Raw genomic sequence first — 18,531 nt, 5'->3', positions numbered from 1 at the left:
TAAACATTGATGAAAAACATTATTTAGAAACTTTGCCGCCCTCAAAATGTGCTACCCTGGCTCACTCATCAGCATACTACGCCTCTGCCACTACCTCTCCGCATAATCATAATCATAATTCTTTATTGCATAAATATGGTAGTACATAGGATGTTGCACAATTTAGAGTTCACACCGCTCACATATAACACTTCACATCTTCACATCGGCTGTCTCTCCTCAAATTTAACGTGGATAGGTTGCTTGATACGCAGTACATAATCAACGACGAACACCAGGTCTTGCGGCGTCGTGACGGGCAAAATGCGGTACCGGCGCAGTATTGCCGCCAACGCTATCTTTATCTCGATCATTGCAAACTTCTGACCTGAGAAAGAAATTGATATTTAAAAAAGTCAAACTTTTGGTAATGTCATTTTATTTTTCGAATTATTTTTAAAAAACCCTTTTACTTGATATACGAGTATCATGGTAGAGGATAAAAATAATTGGTCGGCTATCTTGGAGCGTCCATCAGATTGTATTAACATCACTAATCTATTTATGCATTGTAATCGAAACCAAAGATGCACTACTTCAGCTCAAACAGTGTGGTTTCAATTTCAGTTGCTAGATTTGATTTTTACATGCATACGAACTAATAAAGCAAACGCAGAAAATGCGTGGCGTTCATGCCTCCTTAACACATTTAAAATTTTCGTTAGACGTCAATGGAATGATGGATCAGAAATCACTTACCAATACAATTTCTAGGTCCAGCGCTGAATGGAATGTATGCGTAAGGATGCCAAGTGGGTTTCTCCAAGAATCGCTCTGGTCGGAATTCTAACGGCTTATCGAACTGGTCACTGCGACGGTGCAAGTCGAAGATCATCACTGCACATTCGGTACCAGGAGGAACTTCGTATTCCTCTGCAAAACGTAGACACGTTTAAAGGATTAGTACTTAAATTATCACATTCATAATACCTGCAGATACACAAAATATAGTGCAAAAATGGATAATTTTTAATAAATATTAGGTAAAATACAGATATTATATAAAAACCAGTCCGTTACAAAATTACTGATGATAATTCCTCAGAGTACATTTACACCGAAAATAAGGTTTGGAGTCTTCATTAACGAGAGGTAATCTTAAACATTTAATCTAAATGTATCCTATAGGGGAAGGTTAGCCTAAGGCCTAAATCATACCACAGCTATATCTAGTCTCCTATGGACAAAAAGCGATCTCTGGTGTTTCAAACGTACCTATACTAGTTGTGCGAGTAAACAAATACAACAGGGCACCATGTCGGCAACTTTGATTTAAAAATATTTTGAAAAAGAAGTTTCGTCGATGTTGTCACTAAAATTTAAGTACATTCGTAAGCAATTTCAAGGTAAGTGCGATTGTTAACTTAATTTCTGTGATTCTTTTTTATTTTTGGAAAATTCTACTATTTATTTACTCATAATAAAATTTTAAAATTTTTAAAGGTTATTTCAGAAACATTATTTTCTAATTTTGATGTATTGTTGCTTAAGTCGTACCTTATACGGCTTAGGCATTGCTACAAATTATTCACATTTTTTGTCTTTGTGAGCTAAACATTAAATGTTATCTCAAAATAAGATACTATACTTGCAAGCAGAACGTTAATAATGAAGGAGAGCTTTATTGAAAGAAATGTGAAATAATGTTTAATAAACATGAAGTAAATACATGCAGCAGAAAATTTGCGCAACCGTTCAATCAATCCCGATCAAAATACAATGTAAGCGTTTAAAAATGGTTTTGAAATCTTTTAACATTATCGCATAAAAAGGTAAACACCGAATGGGTGCAATTACCAGTCGTATTACATTAGGTACGACTTAGGCGATAGGTGGTACGACTTAGGCGCCTGTTCGCCTAATGCTGAATGTACTTTTTGCAAAAACGTTAAAATCACTATTTAAATAAAATATTTTTATATTGTTCTAAATTCTATATGATACTTTAATAAATAAAGATTAAATTTACGCACAAGATTTTGCTTAATTTAAATTACCCCAAATATAAAAGCATATCTCTTTTAGGGGGTACGACTTACGGAACCTTACCCTATATAAAATTCTCGTGTCACAATGTTAGTTACCGTACTCCTCCGAAACGGCTTTACCGATTTTCACCAAATTGTATATGCATATTCAGTAGCTCTGAGAATCGGCTTCTTTTTCATACCTCTAAGTGATAAGGGTTGTTCACCCTTAACATTTTTATATTTATATGGCAACACAACGTTTGCCGGGTCAGCTAGTATTATATAAAATGCTATTGTTAATACGTAAATTAACAGTTTTCTCTATCATCCGCAACTTTGATCAACTTCCTGTTAGGATGGCAGATACCCCTTGGTCTCCTATTGTGCGTAAGGGTGTTTGGTCGGGGTGGATGGAAGTGGGTGGTTGAGGGTAGCGAAAATGTGAAATAATATATCGGTCCTTCTCTAACTAATGAAAATGTGAATATAAATGTCCTTCTCTAACTCATGTGAGTTCCAAAATGTGTGCAATTGATGTAATCAGTTTAGAGTTTGTTGTAATTGCTCCAGAATGGTCCAGAAAGTTCTAAAAATTTCTGGAATGATCTAAAAAGTTCAAAAAAGCTGTGCAATTGTTGTAATTGCTCCAGAATGGTCCAGAAAGTTCTAAAAAAATTTGGAATGATCTAGAATGTTCAAAAATGTGTGCGATAGTTGTAATAAATCTAGAATGGTTTAGAGAGCTTCTAGAATGATCTAGAAAATTATAGAATGTGTGCAACTCATAAAATCGATCCGATATCGTCTAGAAAGTTCTAAAAATTTCTGGAATGATATAGAAATTTCCAAAATATGTGCGATTGTTACAATTAATCACGAATATTGTAAAGGCTTTGTGAATGGTCGTTTCGAAGATCGTTTACAAAATTTCCGGAATGGTCTAGAAAGTTCAAAACTTTTCTGGAATGATCTAGAAACTTTCAAAATGTCTACAACTGTTGAAACCGATCCAAAATGTTCTAGAACGTTTAAAAAAATTTCGGAGTGGACTAGATAGTTCCAAAATTTTCTGGAATGATCTTTAAAACTTCCAAAATGTCTGCAATACTCTGCAACTGTTAAAATCAATTTTGAATGTTTAAGTAAGTTTTTTTTTGTGTGAAAATCTAGAAAATACATTTATTTATTTACAATATTAACGTAATAAAAAAAAGTACAAAATAATATATGAAACAGGCTATAAAGTAAGTTTTAAGTAAGTTCTGAAAATTTTGCATGTTTTATTCACGAATTTATATGAAAATTTCCCCAATAACAATTTTTATTAATGAGCTTTATGAACTTCATTTTATTATTAAAGTTCTTGAACGTTTTGTTTTTAATTTCTTTTTTGGTGATATTTTTGCGTTTTTTATACCATTAAACATGCGATGTATTTTAACCCGAGCAACGCCGGGATTGGCTGCGTTAGTTAGTTAGTTTGCGTTAGTTAAAATATATGGATGTTGTAATATTTAGGCATACTTGTCCTGTAATAAAAATAAAAACTTTATACACGTTCAGCGTTCAGCCTACCATTCTTTACCTACTCTCCAGTCATAGGTCCTACAGGTCAAATATTATTTGGAAAAATAAGCAGTAATTTTGTTCAATAATGTGGTTACAAGTTTTCCTGTATTTTGTTTTTGCATGTATATAATTAATGTTTAAATAAATAAAATAATACTAGTTAAATAATTTTAAAATTGAAAAGTTATGCACTAAAACTATACAAAATACCTAAGTACTACCAAGGCGAATGCAAATAAAACTTTGTTAAGTAAAAAGGTACATAATTTGCCTTAAAATCCTACTTTTATCTAAAAGATCGTGACGCTTATCCAAGAAGAAAAATTACTGTACATATTTATGTCTATTTTCAATGTTGATGACGACGATAGATTTAATTCAATAAAGAAAATAAACTTACTCGTACTTAAAAAAATCAAATATCTATGCATTAAAATCCAAGAGATAGTCTCATGACAGACGGACAAAAGCCGGAGGCTATATGAATACGATACTTACTCAATTTAAATGGTCGCGAAGCTTTTCTAGTTATCAATGGTACAGGAGGATACAGTCTCATGCTCTCTTTGATACAGCACTCCAAATACTTCATATTTGCCAAGTCAGCAAGCGTCAATGAGCGATTGGAGTCACCAATTATTGCATTGCATTCCTCAACTGCTTTGTCCTTGAACATTCATCATTCATTATTTTATACTAGTGCTAAGGTAAAAAGAGACCGACCACCAATACTAGCTAATTTATCTATTGAAATGAAACTGCAATCTACGAAAACATTAAGATTATGAACTGTATATTAAATTGAAAACAGAAGCTCTTGGTCATATAAGAATTGAAAATAAAAGTGCTTATGAATACTACCCTGAGTGGCGGTGTATTGTTAAGCGTGCCTCTAGGACCGCTCTGACAAGTGTGTAATGCTTAAGAAGAATAAATACCATAGGGAGAAAATCAAGTGTTTGAGAAACATTCCAAACAGTACAGATAAAAAGCAGGATTCATAAAAGTGATATATTTTTCATCATGATTGTTTTACCTGAGCTTCCTGATTATTTGCCAACAGCATCAGAGTAAACTGAAGCGCGTTAGCTGAAGTGTCGTGACCCTAAAATTATAATGTTGATATAAAGTTAAAAAATAATTAATGATATTGAAATTTTATATTATGTTTGTATGTAGAATTGATAATACTAACGCCAAACGTGAAAGTATCTACTTCTTCACCAATTCCTTTGGCATCAATTATACCCGCTTTCTCAGCTTCCAGTAGAAGATCTAACATTGCCATCTTTTTCTTAGCGGACTTACTCGCACAAAAATTTTCATTATCATCTCCGTAGCTCAGATCTGTTGACGCGGCCAATTCATTTTTATACATTCTCCTTTTGTCGATCACTTTGTCCCGGAACGATGTCAAAATCTCTAGAATGTCTCTTTGTTTACGCCCGATATGAGTAAACCTGAACAAAAAATCCGGATAAAGCCAAGGTCTCTGCGCCCTGTACACGGCATACTGACCAAGCTTATAGATACCATCCTTATAAACTTTGCCAAAATTGTTCGTTTCTTCGTCTAATTTTGTGCCCATTGCGGTTTCTGTGACAAAAAGTAATTTAATAATAAGTAATTTATTTTAAAACAAATTAAAATTAATAACGCGTTTTTTAGCTTTTAATATTATACACTTGTAGTAAATTATGTCTTATGATCGAGCTTTTAATGAACGATTTGTCTAATATAGTTTAGTGTACCTATTTTTCAACGTTCTAAACTAATAACATGCATATGCCTACTTACCACATATAGAGTTTAGAGTGAAATCATCAACATACGGTGTGATGTCTGTTTGTGGTTTAGAAGTCTCAGCTTGAAGTTGGTCGACCAACTTACTGCAATTTTCTTCTATGATCGACTTGAAATTGGTTAATAAGTTGAAGTGAAAAGCAGGTTGCAGCATTTTTCTACGATGTTGCCACATTGAACCTATTTGCAGAATATTAATACAAATAACATTAAGAATTATTTCGACTTTATAGGCCCTTGAAGGACAACCGACATCCACTCCATTCCACCAAAACCCAGAGCAGCTTTACGCTACAAGTATGAAGTACGCTTAAACAGTTCAAATAGTACTTATTCTATAACCAAAAATCATGTAATATCATTCTAAGACAACAATTCTGAAAAGTGAGACGGTAAAAGGTCGATAATGCAAAAATAATACCAGAGTTGGTTGGATGGTTGAGAAATCTTACACCTTTAAGAATTAAAACGGCAATAAAATACTGTAACGTGAAATATCGGTCCACGCAGTCTAGATATACTCGATAACTAAATATTTTTGCCTAATATTTAACAGACTTTTAAACGTGAACATAGCAGTGCTCAAGCTCCTATGTTCAGATTTAAACGGTGTGGTAAGGGAGAGATAGGTTCAAAATACGTTCCTACCTAGTGCTCAAAGGTAGCAACGCATTTGTGACCAACTACAGGTACAACATCATATTGCCATTGTCCACAAAAATAGAAATCACTCCGCCTAATCACAAGTATCTGGAGGCACGGCAGTGCCTCCGCCAAGTCGAGCCAAAAGAAGCGGCACGGCCGTACCATACTTTTCCCGAAGCAATTCGGCCCATTTTTGACCCCCTGTAACTTCGTTGCATATGAAGCTAGAAGCCTGAATTTTCAGGAGCCAAGCAAGCATTGTATAGACACGGTACATTTCAAATTTCATGCAATTTGAACCAGTAGTTTAAGAATTACAAGTAGTTAAAGTTCGTAATTTTGTCACTCACTCACTGACTGACTGACCGATCATCAAAAGTTTAAGGCACTTCCAGCAGACATAGAACGTTGAAATTGAGGGTACAATTAGTGTTTAGTATATAACTCATGGAAAAACTAAAATATTTTGCAATTTCTGTCCAGTTATCTAGATACACCGACTACATTAAATAACTTTGTATCCTATATAAGTTATATAGGATTACAAAGTTACATTTGCAGTTAATGAATCTGTGTTTCTGTCCGCGAAATGTACGAGTAGTAGGGGAGCCCATGATGTTAAATGGGTAGAAACTCGAGCGTCAATAGGACGTATACGATTGTGTAGATTACACGTTAGAGTGAAGAGAAGGTTGTGTGATATTTTTCGATTCACCGTGGAAATAGCTTCTAGATGATTCGAAAAATGTAAAAAGCAGAGTCAGACATACTCAAGGCGCGGAAGGTTAGTGATAGAGTATATATCTCTGATGCCGGAAATATGTTTATCTGCTGGTTTGCATAGGGGGACAGCCATACGAGAGGTAAAAATGGAAAAAAAGTAACCAGCACATTAGATTTTCAAAGGGGATATGAAGTTACCCCAGATGAGTCCCCCATTCGAAAGACTGACGATTCGATTCGAAAGACTGTCAGTGACTCTTCGAAAATGCAAAAAAAAACGTTATCTTGACACACTCGAGGGCGTAAGATTATTATACAGGAAATTCCAGCTGATGTTTTATGTTGCAGCTGACGATTTAGTGGAGGGGTTTTTTATATTGACGATTTGAAAAAAAAAACAGAATGAGAATATATAAAGAATAATGTATTTTCCATAAAATTTGCCTTTTCCTTTAGTTTGTTGTACACCATTACTTTCCAGGGATCCATGCTAATAAATGGCGCTATCAGATAGTGCATATTTTCTAGCATTATTTCCTTTGTATTAAAAAAAATACCGCACTCGAGTATGTCCAGGTATAGATTTTTTGCAACCTTATTACTCCCTAACGCCGCCCTCAAACCATCAGATTATAAATTTATTGTTTTCAGCATGTAATTAAGCTACTATAGATAATACGATTTTTTATTAATAGTCTGATGGACTTCCCTGGTTGAACCCCCCAAATGGATAGTTTAAGATACTCTATAGGATGTAAGGTATCTCCCATATCTTAATCTGCCGCGTTCGAGTCACTCTCGAAATCCCGTCTTGGGCTCCCCTACTATTATAGGCGACGTCAATTGTTTTTATTCTCGAGATAAAAGACGTTTTCAATTCCAACTTCAATTTAAATTCAATTCAAATAATGGGTGAAGTGCGAATCGAACTCGTACGTACACTGAGGGTTCCGTACCACAAAAATATTTGTTTATTTTATTTTTATTTTTACTAATTGATGTTATAGCAGCCATATAATGCATTGTGAACATTTCAAATGAAAAACGCTAAAAAATAGCAGGTCCTTATATGTTTGTCTCTGTAGTTCCTGGACTAAAAAAGGGTTACGATATCCCGTGCCTGTCGTAAGAAGCGACTACAAGGGGGCTTCCGAAGTTGGGAGTGGCAACAGGGAGCTCGAACCGTCCAATAAGTGTCCCCGGGAAGGACGGCGGTATGTGTAGTCGCATACCGTCGTGAACACCGGATAGTTTAGGAGGAGCGAAAACTGTTCTCCCAGGGCAGAGCTCGATCGAGGCATCGCGCTTAAAGGACTTCTGTTACGTTCAGTCGGAGATCCCGGAGTTCTCCAACAAACGTTGAGGACGGCCACCGGAGGATTTTAGTGCGGCTAAAGTCCCACATAACCCGGCGTCACTCCCACGTCGTCGAGTACCTTTTCAAGATTTCCTCCTTATAAAGAAAAAGAAGGTCCTTGTATGGCAACTCTCCTTTATTTGAAAGTTTTTCTTTTTACTTTTAGTACATATTGTTAAAGCGGCCACCATTATACATATTCCGTAAAAAAAATAAATTTCTATGTATTAAGGTTCCAGAAATAGAGCTCTATGTCAGACAAACGAACGGACAGCTTAGAAATAGGGTTCCGTTTTAAACTTTAGGTATGGAACCCTAAAAAGTTATATAATATCAAAAACATTCCGAATTTCTGACAAATGTCATGAGAAAAAAACTAGATGTTACGGCTAATGTGCCTAAATCAGTTAAAACGCAGATTAGCTTGTCCATTACCTAAAGTACAAAACGAGATTGTATCAATTTTCACCCCTTGACGTCGACCCGTGCATGCCATGATGCGTCGTCGTGTCATGAATTTACGACAAACATTGTATATTTTCACGAAACAATATCGCTTTGCGGCACGATGTCGCTATGTGTCACGATACGTCGTCGTGTCGTAAAAAGGCATGTGTTTTAGCCCTAAGAACAAGTCTGAAAAGATGTTTCGAATTTTAACTACATAGTTAATCTGCATATTTTCTAGCTAATCTTAAGTCTAGTTAATGTGTATGCTAACGTATTCTACAATCTAACGGTAACATACACAATATACAATAACTGTCGTGAGGTTTAGCAACTGTCACCGCATTATAAAATAATAATAAGTTTGTTTCCAAGGAAACAAGTGTTTAGGCAAAGGAGATGTTTCATTTTCGGCCATCTTATGTACATTATAACTAAAAAACACGAATAATTTGCATAATTGAAGAAAAATACACATATATTTTGATAACCTAAAGTATTCGTGTTTAAAAATATTTAAAATAAGCAATCCTCATTGAAATATTAAATATGGCGGAATACTGTCAATGTCAAGTTTTCAAAACTGTCGATGTCGGGAACCTATGTGTACCCCACACATAGGTTACTATACTCTTTGGATGTCGGTAATTCTGTATTTCGCTGTTTTTGTCGTAAAGTTATTGTTACCTTAGTACTTTACAACCTGGCTTTTGTTTTGGGTATCCCCTCATTATTTCTGAACTTAATTAATTATTTATAATAATAATAACAAAACCACCTTTTAAATAGTATCTGGTTTTATAGATGTAAGTGACATGTCAAATTAAAAAAGAAGAAGTTGTCAATTTGATATGCGTAAAAGTGCATATATACATATTATAATAGTGGACTCCAATGTAAACGTTGAATAAATATGTAGGTACTGATGAGAAGATTCCATTTTAATCCTGAATATGTTTCTGCTCTGTGCTGCTTACGATTATTGTGATTCTACCTTACTTGTTTACCCAGCTTATGTTTTATGGACTCTTGTGATTTTCGTGCGATCGCTGTGGATTGTGTTGACAAGGATTCAATATCATCAGGTAAAATATACATCAGTTGTTGTATTAATCGTGAAATAATCGTAAATAATTTTAAACTACAGAAGCTAATCTTTTTACATTTCTCTTTTTTAGATAATTACATTAGCAAGACATGGACATTCTTGGGATGACAAAATAATCAGTTATTATTGCAACTGCATCGCTGGGCAACGAACCGTACTCGTAGGTAGTTGCGCTCACATTATGCCCATTGTTTGATGTTTGGGCTGAGCTCGTCACAGGATGAAAATATTGATAAGGGAAGATATTTAAAATGAATAAATAATGTATTTAAGTGAAGAGTAAGTAAAATATGATCAAATGTGTACTTAAAGTTGTTTTATTTACACACTTAAATGTTTTAACTAAAATAAATTGGTATAGAAGTACATATTTTGGTATGTTTGTTTTAAGTCAAGATTTATGAAAGTAAATATAATTAATGTTTATCAAATATAGGCCTTGTTTCTCAATTCACACAATACAATGTTTATATATCTACGCCCATTCGCGTAAAAAAATATATTAAAAAGTATATAATGTATATAGTAAGTTAAAATAGAATGACAGATGACATTATTACGGTAATCACTACCGCCATGATGTTTTTCCACTGTTGTGTTGCAAGTTTAAGTGTAAATCATTGTTTTTTAACAATTAAACGAACATGATTTGAAGAAAATTAACCCCCTTCTTTGCAAGTTTTCTTAATTTTTAATATAGTCTACAAAAGGTGGCCGGGAGCCCATACATTTTGAAACATCTCCTTTCGGCCTTATTGAGCATAAATAAATGTCTATGAAAATATTTTTTATATGTAAGCACATAAAAAATTATAATGTTCACAATAGAAAATCCCTAATAACTTCTAAACGGATTACCCTAATTACACAATTCCTTTTGCCCTATCCGTTTTAGACATAAACCTACCAAATGGCATTAAAGACAAACCAATATATATACGAACAAAAAATCATGTTTTCAACTTACGTAATATTAGGTACGTAACATTTCAACGCAATATTACAAAAATTTAGTTAAGTTCGTTTCAAATGATTCGAAATAGGAAACTGTTATATAAATCGAGCTTAGATATCCACTTTATAACATATTCTTGCCATGATCACCAAAAATATCAGCTCCTAGTGGCTTGATAATTGATAGCTATAAAAAAACGAAAATCCACAGTTTAACGTTGAATTTAAACAACCGTCCATTGCACAATTAGGGTATTTTATTTTGCTCCATTGCTTGTACAAAACAGTTACAAACGCGTGTCAGAAATGAACTGACAGTCGCGCACGTATGCGCTCGAGTCCCCCCGAGATAACGAGTCGGTAAGTGGTGTCTACGTGTGCGTTACTTCAGCCCACTTTGTATGAAGATTTACTTCTGTTAGTTTTTATTTTGTGTTAGTACCTACCCGGAAAATACGTGGAAATTATTATAAGAAACCTTTTTAATATAAATAATTTTAAGTATGAATTTGTTAGCGGTGAGTAAACTTACTGAAAAAGGATTTACTGTTAATTTTGAAAAACGGTTGCACTATTAGTAACTCTATGGATATTATCATCGCAACTGGCCACAACGTAAATGGTATATATAAATTTAAACAATTTGTCAAATCACCGATATGTAATTTGACAATGTCAAATAAATATTGGCATAGAAGACTAGCCCATATTAATCCGGAATATATGCGAATTTTAAAGAATATTATGACTGGTCTTGATAATGTGAACATTACCGACGGATATGACGACTAGTAAGAAACCATTTCCAAACCTCTGAACGCGAACGAACGATATACTGGAGATCGTACATACAGATTTATGTAGTCCCATGGAAGCTAGTTCACTCAACGGTTCAAGGTACATGTTATTATTTATCGACTATTATTCTCGAATGACACGATGAATGTTTATTTTCTAAAACATAAGAGTGAGTCTTTAAGAAATTTAAAAAATATAAAGTGTTGAAAAAGGAACTAGCAAGTCGAACAAATGTATGAGATCAGATGGTGGGACGACATTTTGTAATAGAGCTTTCAATATTTTCTTATCAACAAATGGAATTCTACATTAGAAGGCGATACTGTATACCCCTAAACAAATTGTTGTGGTTGAAACAGCTAACAGAACTATTATTGTATATGCGACAAGTCTAAAACTGATGTTATCATTATTAAATAAATATTTCATTTCATTTCAGAAGTCAGAAGTCTATTATAAATTGAAACTAATTTGAGCAAGAGCAGTAAATACTGTGGTTTATATCAAAAACCGGAGTCCGACGAAGTCAGTGAAAGATTACCAATGATTTTTGTCGGATATTCAGAAGAAAGTAAGGGATGTCGATTATTTAATACGAAGACACGTTAAATCCCAATAAATAAATAAATCACAATCAGTAGAGATGTTTTAGAATGTTTTTCCTGAGGATAACGGGCATAATTTCAGTTGTCAAAATAGTAACTTTTTTAGATTTAATTTATTGTCATGTTCGAATGAAAGTGATGATGAATGGCAAGATTATTTACATAACTACAAAGACTACCTAAACAATTTAATTGCCTTTAAAAAATCTGTTGTTGAGATTCAACTAGTGGAAGGTACCGGAAAGGAAAAGAGTAGAAATATCTACAAAAAGGAATGAGATGCCATCAAAAACAATGCTTGTAAAAAAATCCAAGTCTCGCCATTCAATTCTTCTACCGTAAAAAGTCTTGAGATCTATGTAATACCAAGCCGGTAATGTATGCAGTCCCTACTTAAGAGACCTTCTGTCTTAAGGTATTATCTCACTATCTAACCTAACAACATCTTATGGGACCATACCAATTTTAAAAATATTTTATGTTCTAAATAAATTGACGTGGCAATCGTACTTGTGTGATGCGATATGATAAGATGAAAACACAATGTGACTTGCAGTACGATTGCCACGTTAATTTATTTAGAACATAAAATATTTTTAAAATTGGTATGGTCCCATGAGATGTTGTTAGGTTAGATAGTGAGATAATACCTTAAGACAGAAGGTCTCTTAAGTAGGGACTGCATACATTACCGGCTTGGTATTACATAGATCTCAAGACTTTTTACGGTAGAAGAATTGAATGGCGAGACTTGGATTTTTTTACAAGCATTGTTTTTGATGGCATAAGTTTGTTTCCAAGGAAACAAGTGTTTAGGCAAAGGAGATGTTTCATTTTCGGCCATCTTATGTACATTATAACTAAAAAACACGAATAATTTGCATAATTGAAGAAAAATACACATATATTTTGATAACCTAAAGTATTCGTGTTTAAAAATATTTAAAATAAGCAATCCTCATTGAAATATTAAATATGGCGGAATACTGTCAATGTCAAGTTTTCAAAACTGTCGATGTCGGGAACCTATGTGTACCCCACACATAGGTTACTATACTCTTTGGATGTCGGTAATTCTGTATTTCGCTGTTTTTGTCGTAAAGTTATTGTTACCTTAGTACTTTACAACCTGGCTTTTGTTTTGGGTATCCCCTCATTATTTCTGAACTTAATTAATTATTTATAATAATAATAACAAAACCACCTTTTAAATAGTATCTGGTTTTATAGATGTAAGTGACATGTCAAATTAAAAAAGAAGAAGTTGTCAATTTGATATGCGTAAAAGTGGATATATACATATTATAATAGTGGACTCCAATGTAAACGTTGAATAAATATGTAGGTACTGATGAGAAGATTCCATTTTAATCCTGAATATGTTTCTGCTCTGTGCTGCTTACGATTATTGTGATTCTACCTTACTTGTTTACCCAGCTTATGTTTTATGGACTCTTGTGATTTTCGTGCGATCGCTGTGGATTGTGTTGACAAGGATTCAATATCATCAGGTAAAATATACATCAGTTGTTGTATTAATCGTGAAATAATCGTAAATAATTTTAAACTACAGAAGCTAATCTTTTTACATTTCTCTTTTTTAGATAATTACATTAGCAAGACATGGACATTCTTGGGATGACAAAATAATCAGTTATTATTGCAACTGCATCGCTGGGCAACGAACCGTACTCGTAGGTAGTTGCGCTCACATTATGCCCATTGTTTGATGTTTGGGCTGAGCTCGTCACAGGATGAAAATATTGATAAGGGAAGATATTTAAAATGAATAAATAATGTATTTAAGTGAAGAGTAAGTAAAATATGATCAAATGTGTACTTAAAGTTGTTTTATTTACACACTTAAATGTTTTAACTAAAATAAATTGGTATAGAAGTACATATTTTGGTATGTTTGTTTTAAGTCAAGATTTATGAAAGTAAATATAATTAATGTTTATCAAATATAGGCCTTGTTTCTCAATTCACACAATACAATGTTTATATATCTACGCCCATTCGCGTAAAAAAATATATTAAAAAGTATATAATGTATATAGTAAGTTAAAATAGAATGACAGATGACATTATTACGGTAATCACTACCGCCATGATGTTTTTCCACTGTTGTGTTGCAAGTTTAAGTGTAAATCATTGTTTTTTAACAATTAAACGAACATGATTTGAAGAAAATTAACCCCCTTCTTTGCAAGTTTTCTTAATTTTTAATATAGTCTACAAAAGGTGGCCGGGAGCCCATACATTTTGAAACATCTCCTTTCGGCCTTATTGAGCATAAATAAATGTCTATGAAAATATTTTTTATATGTAAGCACATAAAAAATTATAATGTTCACAATAGAAAATCCCTAATAACTTCTAAACGGATTACCCTAATTACACAATTCCTTTTGCCCTATCCGTTTTAGACATAAACCTACCAAATGGCATTAAAGACAAACCAATATATATACGAACAAAAAATCATGTTTTCAACTTACGTAATATTAGGTACGTAACATTTCAACGCAATATTACAAAAATTTAGTTAAGTTCGTTTCAAATGATTCGAAATAGGAAACTGTTATATAAATCGAGCTTAGATATCCACTTTATAACATATTCTTGCCATGATCACCAAAAATATCAGCTCCTAGTGGCTTGATAATTGATAGCTATAAAAAAACGAAAATCCACAGTTTAACGTTGAATTTAAACAACCGTCCATTGCACAATTAGGGTATTTTATTTTGCTCCATTGCTTGTACAAAACAGTTACAAACGCGTGTCAGAAATGAACTGACAGTCGCGCACGTATGCGCTCGAGTCCCCCCGAGATAACGAGTCGGTAAGTGGTGTCTACGTGTGCGTTACTTCAGCCCACTTTGTATGAAGATTTACTTCTGTTAGTTTTTATTTTGTGTTAGTACCTACCCGGAAAATACGTGGAAATTATTATAAGAAACCTTTTTAATATAAATAATTTTAAGTATGAATTTGTTAGCGGTGAGTAAACTTACTGAAAAAGGATTTACTGTTAATTTTGAAAAACGGTTGCACTATTAGTAACTCTATGGATATTATCATCGCAACTGGCCACAACGTAAATGGTATATATAAATTTAAACAATTTGTCAAATCACCGATATGTAATTTGACAATGTCAAATAAATATTGGCATAGAAGACTAGCCCATATTAATCCGGAATATATGCGAATTTTAAAGAATATTATGACTGGTCTTGATAATGTGAACATTACCGACGGATATGACGACTAGTAAGAAACCATTTCCAAACCTCTGAACGCGAACGAACGATATACTGGAGATCGTACATACAGATTTATGTAGTCCCATGGAAGCTAGTTCACTCAACGGTTCAAGGTACATGTTATTATTTATCGACTATTATTCTCGAATGACACGATGAATGTTTATTTTCTAAAACATAAGAGTGAGTCTTTAAGAAATTTAAAAAATATAAAGTGTTGAAAAAGGAACTAGCAAGTCGAACAAATGTATGAGATCAGATGGTGGGACGACATTTTGTAATAGAGCTTTCAATATTTTCTTATCAACAAATGGAATTCTACATTAGAAGGCGATACTGTATACCCCTAAACAAATTGTTGTGGTTGAAACAGCTAACAGAACTATTATTGTATATGCGACAAGTCTAAAACTGATGTTATCATTATTAAATAAATATTTCATTTCATTTCAGAAGTCAGAAGTCTATTATAAATTGAAACTAATTTGAGCAAGAGCAGTAAATACTGTGGTTTATATCAAAAACCGGAGTCCGACGAAGTCAGTGAAAGATTACCAATGATTTTTGTCGGATATTCAGAAGAAAGTAAGGGATGTCGATTATTTAATACGAAGACACGTTAAATCCCAATAAATAAATAAATCACAATCAGTAGAGATGTTTTAGAATGTTTTTCCTGAGGATAACGGGCATAATTTCAGTTGTCAAAATAGTAACTTTTTTAGATTTAATTTATTGTCATGTTCGAATGAAAGTGATGATGAATGGCAAGATTATTTACATAACTACAAAGACTACCTAAACAATTTAATTGCCTTTAAAAAATCTGTTGTTGAGATTCAACTAGTGGAAGGTACCGGAAAGGAAAAGAGTAGAAATATCTACAAAAAGGAATGAGATGCCATCAAAAACAATGCTTGTAAAAAAATCCAAGTCTCGCCATTCAATTCTTCTACCGTAAAAAGTCTTGAGATCTATGTAATACCAAGCCGGTAATGTATGCAGTCCCTACTTAAGAGACCTTCTGTCTTAAGGTATTATCTCACTATCTAACCTAACAACATCTTATGGGACCATACCAATTTTAAAAATATTTTATGTTCTAAATAAATTGACGTGGCAATCGTACTTGTGTGATGCGATATGATAAGATGAAAACACAATGTGACTTGCAGTACGATTGCCACGTTAATTTATTTAGAACATAAAATATTTTTAAAATTGGTATGGTCCCATGAGATGTTGTTAGGTTAGATAGTGAGATAATACCTTAAGACAGAAGGTCTCTTAAGTAGGGACTGCATACATTACCGGCTTGGTATTACATAGATCTCAAGACTTTTTACGGTAGAAGAATTGAATGGCGAGACTTGGATTTTTTTACAAGCATTGTTTTTGATGGCATTGTATTATTCCTGATATATTGCGAGCAAAGTTAATGCATGTTTGTATATCAATAGACTCAATAGACCGTAGCACAACACACGTTCACGCACATAATAGTGTTTTGTGTATACGGTTCCAGCCACTCGAGGCAGAAATTTTTGGCGCCCTCTATAGAAAAAGATCGGTGAAAAAATTGTTCCCTTTTTATAATTTTTTCCGACCCTTAAATGTATCGTTCGGCTCTAATTCAAGTCTATAAACTAATAATAATTAAAATCGTAACATAACCCTCCAGATTAACCGTTTCGGTTTTCTCTTATCAAGCGTATAAGAAATATATCCTCAATTATAAAAAGTACAAAGTTACCTTTGCTGGTAAGCAGGCCTTCTTTAAGCCATGGTTGTATAAATGTATACAAGAAGCCTTTCGTAGTAGTTTCGTTGCTAGATAATAATACCTGTGAAACAATGTACAAGTTATAAGTAAATAGGTATACTTTTTGTGTAAAAAAGTTGACTCTTTTATGCGACGTTCTCTCTCAAATTTATTTATTAGAGTAGTGTTTCAAAATGAAACTAAATGTTATTTTCCATTTTGTTTAAATTATGTTGTCTGTTTTTTTTTTCGCAATACATACGATTTCAAATAAGAACTGCTACAAGTTTGTGTAATATAAAAATAAAAAAGTTGTCATTTTAAACCCATCTCTGATCCATTGATGGCACGGGCACGGGTACGAGTGTAAAGGAATGTCAACCTTCAGAATTTTTTTATGCATGCTTTCCTTTGTCGTTTAAGCAAGAATTAATTTGTTATACTCAAATAATTTTGCGTAGAACAAAAAATTGCGTGAAAATGATTTGCAGAGTTGCAACCCCAGTGACTTAGATAGTAGCTTCACACAACCCCAGTTGACATCCAAAATGTATAATGGCGTTCTCTGACTATTACGCATTTTAATAAACTTTTGAAAGTGGTAGAACCATTTGTGATTCGACTCCCGCCGTACCACCGCCACACCTATTTCTACCTAATAACAGCAGTGTTAGGCGCTGCTGTGTTCCGGTTTGAAGGGTGTGGTAAAGGAGACAGACTTTTCCGAGGCGTTCCAGCTTAGTCCTCAGGGGTAGCGGCGCATTTGTGGCCGACCTCAGGTAGGAATATCTAATCCTATCTGGGGTTGATTACAGATGTCCATGGGCGGCAGTAGCCTTACCATCAGGTGGACTGTACGCTCGTCTGGTACTCCTATATTATAAAAAAAAAACTAAATATATTCTCTTACCTCAACATCTTCTGGGTGATATATAGCAACTCCCTTCACATATCCGACCATAAGTTTATATAAACGGTTATACTTCTTAGATAAAGCTCTGAGGTAGTAGAATAGTTTAACTGAAACATAGTCACTATGATCATAATTTTATTTTAATGTAAATTTGAAATTTGAATAACATAATGAATTATGTTATTAAAAACTAAAATGAAACTTTATCGAAAGTACTTTTTATAGAGTAATCACTTGGCATCACATTTCATATAAAAAATCGTATTAAGTTCAATCCTATTTTAAAAATAACAAACCAGAGTCAAGTTGAACGTCTAAGGTATTCTGTAACAAAAATTTTCCCGGTGGGCCGGGAATTTTTTCATATTCTTTATTCTTCATTAAGTGATCCAAAAAAACGAGTGCAAGAAGTAACACAACTGCATAAAGCAATAGCGAAATCATTTTCACTTAATTATTTATCACACTGGTTTATTTAGAATAAACAAACAGCGATAACATGAAATACGTTTAAAATTATGCACTCCCGCATTGGACCGCGTTCACTTGTTAAATTTGCCTTAAAC

At 33.5% G+C, this 18,531-nt stretch overlaps 1 protein-coding gene and 2 long non-coding RNA genes across 3 annotated transcripts; 2 read left to right on the top strand and 1 right to left on the bottom strand.

The window, feature by feature from the left end:
- On the bottom strand, positions 1 to 18,509 carry LOC140752102 (cytochrome P450 4C1-like). Its single transcript, XM_073086276.1, has 9 exons — positions 18,262 to 18,509; positions 17,963 to 18,072; positions 17,044 to 17,134; positions 5,376 to 5,561; positions 4,774 to 5,174; positions 4,615 to 4,683; positions 4,077 to 4,245; positions 739 to 912; positions 1 to 367 (listed from the first exon to the last, which is right to left on the bottom strand). Exons 1-9 carry the CDS (start codon positions 18,407 to 18,409, stop codon positions 201 to 203), a joined length of 1,515 nt encoding a protein of 504 aa, XP_072942377.1. The 5' UTR covers positions 18,410 to 18,509; the 3' UTR covers positions 1 to 200.
- On the top strand, positions 6,577 to 12,050 carry LOC140752114 (uncharacterized). Its single transcript, XR_012103412.1, has 3 exons — positions 6,577 to 9,638; positions 9,732 to 11,512; positions 11,853 to 12,050. It is a non-coding gene; the product is annotated as an uncharacterized LOC140752114 (long non-coding RNA).
- Positions 12,815 to 15,941, top strand: LOC140752108 (uncharacterized). The gene is made up of 3 exons (XR_012103411.1): positions 12,815 to 13,529; positions 13,623 to 15,403; positions 15,744 to 15,941. It is a non-coding gene; the product is annotated as an uncharacterized LOC140752108 (long non-coding RNA).
- Positions 18,510 to 18,531: the final 22 nt, after the last annotated feature.

Source organism: Epargyreus clarus, unplaced genomic scaffold (genome assembly GCF_041222505.1).
Source record: "Epargyreus clarus isolate Ecla_fem2 unplaced genomic scaffold, WU_Ecla_fem_2.2 ptg000003l, whole genome shotgun sequence".
NCBI lineage: Eukaryota > Metazoa > Arthropoda > Insecta > Lepidoptera > Hesperiidae > Epargyreus > Epargyreus clarus.
The sequence above is the reverse complement of the archived record's forward strand: the minus strand, read 5'-3'. Positions and strand labels throughout refer to the sequence as shown.

What these genes read in the sequence shown, in the direction of transcription:
- LOC140752102 (XM_073086276.1), bottom strand. Translation starts at nt 18,409, where the DNA reads ATGATTTCGCTATTGCTTTATGCAGTTGTGTTACTTCTTGCACTCGTT. An exon ending in AGGCCTGCTTACCAGCAAAG is followed by an intron (nt 5,562 to 17,043) that starts GTAACTTTGTAC and finishes TTCTGCAAATAG; the next exon opens with GTTCAATGTGGCAACATCGT. An exon ending in CACTCTAAACTCTATATGTG is followed by an intron (nt 5,175 to 5,375) that starts GTAAGTAGGCAT and finishes TTTTTGTCACAG; the next exon opens with AAACCGCAATGGGCACAAAA.